Source organism: Hylobates moloch, unplaced genomic scaffold (assembly GCF_009828535.3).
Source record: "Hylobates moloch isolate HMO894 unplaced genomic scaffold, HMol_V3 SCAFFOLD_15, whole genome shotgun sequence".
NCBI classification, from domain to species: domain Eukaryota; kingdom Metazoa; phylum Chordata; class Mammalia; order Primates; family Hylobatidae; genus Hylobates; species Hylobates moloch.
The window spans coordinates 93,948,158-93,954,752 of NW_026652290.1; the positions used below are offsets into that span (position 1 = coordinate 93,948,158).

General features: G+C 53.9%; 1 protein-coding gene across 1 annotated transcript in view; it reads left to right on the forward strand.

Moving 5' to 3' along the window:
• PTPRS (protein tyrosine phosphatase receptor type S) overlaps positions 1–5,931 on the forward strand; it is a 132,444-nt gene extending 126,513 nt beyond the window's left edge. Inside the window, exons 30-35 of the mRNA XM_058428158.1 lie at positions 163–341; positions 1,132–1,258; positions 1,343–1,468; positions 3,524–3,678; positions 3,858–3,993; positions 5,065–5,931. Of these exons, the coding sequence (XP_058284141.1) occupies positions 163–341; positions 1,132–1,258; positions 1,343–1,468; positions 3,524–3,678; positions 3,858–3,993; positions 5,065–5,133 (792 nt within the window). The 3' untranslated portion in view covers positions 5,134–5,931. The remainder of the gene's footprint in view (positions 1–162; positions 342–1,131; positions 1,259–1,342; positions 1,469–3,523; positions 3,679–3,857; positions 3,994–5,064) is intronic.
• The last annotated feature ends 664 nt before the right edge of the window (positions 5,932–6,595 follow it).

Consider the following 6,595-nt stretch of genomic DNA (forward strand, 5'->3'; position numbering starts at 1 on the left):
GGGGAGGAGGCCCAAAGAGCCAAAAATCAGCCTCGCCCTGAGCAATGGGGACTAGAAGGTGGTGGCGGGGTGCCCCTACCTACCTATCCACCATTGGTGCTCCAGCTGAAAGCATAGCCTTCCTCATCCTAATGGTGGCCCCTGGCCGCCTCCTCCCCACAGCGGCTGGCTAACTCCAAGGCCCACACGTCACGCTTCATCAGTGCCAATCTGCCTTGTAACAAGTTCAAGAACCGCCTGGTGAACATCATGCCCTATGAGAGCACACGGGTCTGTCTGCAGCCCATCCGGGGTGTGGAGGGCTCTGACTACATCAACGCCAGCTTCATTGATGGCTACAGGTAGGTGCCATGCCTTTCCCACCTCAGCGCCCCAGAAGGAGCCCATCTCTGCTCTCAAGAGGCCTCCAGTCTTGTGGGAGACAGAGCTGGAGAGATACTGACAGCCCTGAGCCGTTTAAATACACATCTTTAAATGTATACTTAACTGATGGCTGCTGTCCATGAGTCTTTGGGTGTGTGTTTAACTGATGGCTGCTGTCCATAATGTGATTCCATCTGTTCTATCAGTGGTTCTCAATTGGGGTAATTCTGACACCCTGAGGATATTTCTTATTGTCATGATGACTACTACCGGCACTGACTGGGTGGGGACCAGGCATGCTGCTGCTCAGTATCCTACAGTACACAGGACAGCTTGTCCCAGAGAACAATCCAGCACCAAATGTCAATAGCACTGAGATTGAGAAATCCTGGCAAAGGAGGGGAGGGTGTTCCTGGCAGAGGGTGCCACATATGCGAAGGCCCGGGGCTGAGAGCTTGGCCCACGCAAACAACTGAAACTGGGGCAGTGGCCCTTGAAGGAGATGGAGGGAAGAAATCAGAAGAGGTTAGTGGATAGTCTCGCAGCTTTGTCAAGGGATTTGAATTTGTCATGAGATTGGTGGTTTCCCCACATGCAAAATGGGATCACCAGGAGGGGAAGTGGTGTACCCGGCGGCCATTCCTGGCAGGCAGTGGGGTGGTAGGTGTAGCTGTTGCTGGCTTGGTCCTGACCCTGCCGGCCAGCATCAGGTGAGTACCACGCCGGGTCTCCCTGCCGGCCCTGGGCTCATAGCCCCCATGCCTGCAGGCAGCAGAAGGCCTACATCGCGACACAGGGGCCGCTGGCGGAGACCACGGAAGACTTCTGGCGCATGCTGTGGGAGAACAATTCGACGATCGTGGTGATGCTGACCAAGCTGCGGGAGATGGGCCGGGTGAGCCAGGGGCCACGGCGGGGAAGGGCGAGGGCCAGACTGTGGCTCAGACAGTGCTGACCATGGCTGCCATCTCCTCCGCAGGAGAAGTGTCACCAGTACTGGCCGGCCGAGCGCTCTGCCCGCTACCAGTACTTTGTGGTAGATCCGATGGCAGAATACAACATGCCTCAGTATATTCTGCGAGAGTTCAAGGTCACAGATGCCCGGGTGAGTGAAGAGACAGATTGGCAGAAGGGGCTTGAGCCAGACTGGGCCCCACGGGCTGTTGCCCTAGTGATCTGGAAAGGGCTGCCCTGGTTGGTGATGGATACGAAGGCCGAGGGTTAGGGATAAGCATTAGGAATCAGGAGAAATGTCAGCTGACCAGTTGGCCACTTGCTTCTACTGCCACATAGGTGGAAGAGAGGGTCTTATCTCTGTGCTGACCCTGTAGTGTCTCCCCTCACTAGGGAACATGGCCCCAGGGGATGATATTCAAGGAAGTGAATGGGGCTTTCCTCTGGAAGCAGCCACCTGTGGAGGATGATATTAAAGGGCTGAAAGGGACTTGAGTGGTAGACAGTGGACAGGGAGAGTCAGATGGTGGGGATTGGCACCGTTGGGTGAGGAGAGATGAGTATGGATGGTGTTGGCTCAATGAAGGACTGCAGTGTCAGGTGGAGGGAGAAAGGCCAGGTATTAGGTGGCAACAGATGAAGACTCATAGCGGAAGGTGGCTCTGTTGGGTGACAAAGGATCAAAGTTAGTGGTGGAAGATCGATGATGGTAGAGAATGCAGTGAGGGGAAGATAGAGGATGGGGAGTGTTGGCCAAGATGACGCCAAAGGATGGTGAAGGCTGCTGAATGAACAGCAATCGCCGGGCATTGTGCTGCGAGCAGTGCAAGACGATGCCCTTGGAGGGGCGGAATCTGGAATTGGAGAGAAGAACATTGTCATAACAGGATGGAGAATGTCAGTGGAATGTGGTAGTTTGGGTCGGTGAAGGGTGATGCTTTATCAGTGGTGGATGGAGGAAGATAGAATTGGAGAAGGGCAAATGTTTGACCAGCAGGGGGTGGAGAAAATCAATGAGAAATACTTTGACTAAGAAAGGACAGTAAACAATCAGTAGTCAATGGTATAAACCAATGGGTGGTACAAGATTGAGGAAGATGGGGTTGGGAAAGGAGATTTTAGAAAATGTAAAACATCAGGGAAAGATGGTACATTGGATGGCAAATGGTGGCAGAGGATAACAATTTTGGATGGCACCATTTTGATGGTGGAGGATGGAATTAGAACAAGGCAGATGATAGGGAATGGAGAATGTGAGTGGAAGATGGTACCCTTGGATGGTGGAGAGTGATGAATTGTTAGTGATGGATGGTGGAAAATGGCACCATTGACTTGTGAAGGATGGAAGATGGCAGAGAATGATGTGGTTGGATGGCACCACTTGGTGGTGGGAAAAGAGACTGGAAAGAGGAGTGGGTGAGTAGTGGGGAATGAAGACAGTCAGTGGAAGACGCCATCATTGAATGGTTAAGGATGAGTTACCAAGAGGGGATGGTGGTAGATGATAGAAGATGATGGTGTTGGGTGAAACTGTTGGATGGCAGAAGGTAATGAGTTACCAGCAGTGGGTAGTAGAAATGGCACTGTTATTGGATGGTGGAGGATGAAAGATGATGGCACTATTGGGTTGTACAAGATGAGTCATGGGTGATGAGCTATGGCCAGTGATGGAGTTGAGTTGTGCCGTAGGGCCCAGAAACGGCACAGAGTGGAAGACGACAGAGGATCATGGTGAATAGGAGCTGGGAAGGGCAGAGCTGGGGGCACTATGGGATGGTGAAGGATGGAGGATGGAGGTGCTGGATGTCATACGGGAAATGTGGGGAGAGGAACAGCGGGGTGGCAAGAAATGGTGAGGATGAGGTTGGAGCATCTGTTGTGGAAAGCAGGACCACTGGATTGTGAAGGATGGTAAGTTGTCAGGGTGAATGAATGGCAGAGAGTGTACAAAATGGGGGTGAGGGCCGGGCATGGTGGCTCATGCCTGTAATCCCAGCTAATCGTGAGGCTGAGGCAGGAGAATTACTTGAATCACTGGAGGCGGAGATTGCAGTGAACCGAGATTGCACCATTGCACTCCAACCTGGGCGACAAGAGTAAAACTCCCTCTCAAAAAAAAAAATGGGGGTGAGGATAGGGAGGATGGAGAAAAACCCCCATGGCCACTGCTGACACTGATAACAAGATTGGGCTCTCTGTACTCCAGGATGGCCAGTCCCGGACTGTCCGGCAGTTCCAGTTCACAGACTGGCCGGAACAGGGTGTGCCAAAGTCGGGGGAGGGCTTCATCGACTTCATTGGCCAAGTACATAAGACCAAGGAGCAGTTTGGCCAGGACGGCCCCATCTCTGTCCACTGCAGGTGAGCGCCCTCGAGTGTCCCAGCTTTTGGCCCTGCTGGGGAAACTGAGGTCTGGTGGGGACAGCCCCAAGCTTAGGCTGTCCCGTCTGGGCTGTTAGAGTCCTTGGGGAATTGGGTGGTCAGATCAGGGCTCTCCAGCACCTGCTTCTGAACGGCTGTGCTCACTTTACTACCACCAGTGCCGGCGTGGGCAGGACGGGCGTCTTCATCACGCTTAGCATCGTGCTGGAGCGGATGCGGTACGAAGGCGTGGTGGACATCTTTCAGACGGTGAAGATGCTACGAACCCAGCGGCCGGCCATGGTGCAGACAGAGGTAAAGATGGGACAGGGAGGGGAGGCAGCCTGGCCTCATGCCCCGACTGCCCTAAGCTCCAGTTTCCTCCTCTGTAAGATGGGTACAGCCACCTGGGACTCTCTGGGTCATTGTGGGTAGACGGTCCACAGACCCCTACCGCGCTGGAAGGGGACCAGTTACCCTTTTAACACAGCAGTCGGCTGAAGGTCAAAGCCGAGAAGCCGCCCTTGGAGTGGACAGAGGTGGGCTCAGTGCAGTCCCCAAGGCACAGCAAGTCTGTGGCTCAGCCTGGACCCTGCCATGAACCACTGATTCTCAAGTCCAACCAATGTACAGATGGGGAAACTGAGGCCCAGACTCCTAGCTCCAAGGGGAATGTTCCAGTTAAGGGGGTTCTGAGCAGCAGCCATGTCTTAAAAGATGAGTAGAGGGGACCGGGCGTGGCAGCTCACGCCTGTAATCCCAACACTTTGGGAGGCCAAGGTGGGAGGATCGCTTGAGCCCATCCTGAGCAACACAGCAAGATCCCATCTCTACAAAAAAAATAGAAATAAGGCTGGGTGTGGTAGCTCATGCCTGTAATCCCAGCACTTTGGGAGGCCAAGGCAGGCAGATCACCTGAGATCAGGAGTTCAAGACCAGCCTGGCCAACATGGCGAAACCCCACCTCTACTAAAAATACAAAAATTAGCTGGGCGTGGTGACGCACGCTTGTAATCCCAGCTACTTGGGAGGCTCAGGCAGGAGAATCGCTTGAACCCATTGCAGTGAGCCGAGATGGCACCACTGCACTCCAGCCTGGGCGACAGAGCCAGACTCCATCTCAAAATAAATAAAAATGAAAAGATGAATAGGGCCTCCAGGCAGACAGGAGGAGAGGGCATTCTGGGTGCAGAGCCTGGCTGTGTTAGGCGGAGAGGTGTGGCATTGCTCACTTCACTGTGGGAGGGCCGTGGGGGCCAAAGAGACCTTCTGCAAGGGATACGCACAAGGCTGAGGAGTTTGGCCTGCTCCTGAGGGCGATAGGGAGCCCTGGGAGGCGTTAGAGCAGGGGAGGTACTAACAAACAGGTCACCTCTGCTCCCCCAGGATGAGTACCAGTTCTGTTACCAGGCGGCACTGGAGTACCTCGGAAGCTTTGACCACTATGCAACCTAAAGCCATGGTCCCCCCCGGCCCGACACCACCGGCCCCGGATGCCTCTGCCCCTCCCGGGCGGACCTCCTGAGGCCTGGACCCCCAGTGGGCAGGGCAGGAGGCGGCAGCAGCTGTGTTTCTGCACCATTTCCGAGGCTGACGCAGCCCCTCGAGCCCCCCGCCGGCCCCGGCCGCCGCCTTCAAATACTTGGCACATTCCTCCTTTCCTTTCAATTCCAAAACCAGATTCCGGGGTGGGGGGTGGGGGGACGGTGAGCAAATAGGAGTGCTCCCCAGAACCAGAGGAGGGTGGGGCACAGACCACGGACGGACCCCTCATCCTCCCCCTGCGGTGGTGGGGGAACCGGGGGGCTCCTCCCCGCTCTGCAGCCTGGGGACGCTGGGCTGGGACCAGAATCCAGCTTTCTTTTAAAACTCTCAGTGTAACTGTATCTCGTGACATTTCGTTTTTTTTAAATAGTGTATTTTTTTTTCCATTTTTTTTTTTAAGAGAAACAAACAAAAGAAGACTCACCAATCGACGACTTTCAAAGAAAGACAACAACTTTGGCTTATTCATATTCTGTTCAAAGACAGTCTATTTTTTCACTGTAGAAAGCGTCCTTATGTGATAGTTACGTTCGCAAACGCGCACGCCGGGCCCACAGCTGTACCTTGGCTTGCTTTTTTTTTTTTTTAATTTTTCCTACCATCAGAAAGTGTGCTTTGCTCACAGAAGAATGAGATGTCCTTTTTTCTTTCTTGGCTTTTTTTTTTTTTCCCCCTTTTTGTTTCATTTTTATAAATTAAATTTTCAGACATATCAAATACAGTTCTGAGGGTAGGGTCATGGGGGAACTCGGACCCAGTGGCATTGGGTGCGGTTGAGGGGGACGCTGCTGTAAGAGGAGAGAGATGACAGTGGTCCTGCCTCCTCTGAGAGCCTGAGCTGTCTCCCCGTCTCCCGCCCCAAGGAGACAGAGAGGATCCTACTTCGGGGACGGTGGCTGTATGGCTGCACTGCCCCACATCAGAGACCCTTTCCCCCTGGGACTATGGGGCAGTTTGGGAGCAAAACCAGAAGGACGGGACCCCCTCTACCCACCCACCCTGAGCAAGCGAGTTGTTCCTCTTTGTACAAGGGCAGATCTGCGGTTACTTTCAACACTGTTTATTCCAGCGGAAGCAGCCGGGTGGTTTTCCCACCCCCATGTATGTAGATATATCGACTTTGTATTAAAGGAAGATCGTCTGAGCCCGGCCCATTGTGGAGTCTTTGTTGCGCCCCTGCCTGTCCAGTCTCATCCCTGGGGTGGAGGTCAGTGGGGTCCTGGAGAGCTGATCTCGTCTCCTTGTGTGAGCAGTCGGAGGAGGAGTTGGCGCAGAGAGGTGGTGGTGCTTGTCCAAGACCACACACCACCGAGGCGGGTGGATCATAAGGTCAGGAGTTCGAGACCAGCCTGGCCAACATGGTGAAACTCTA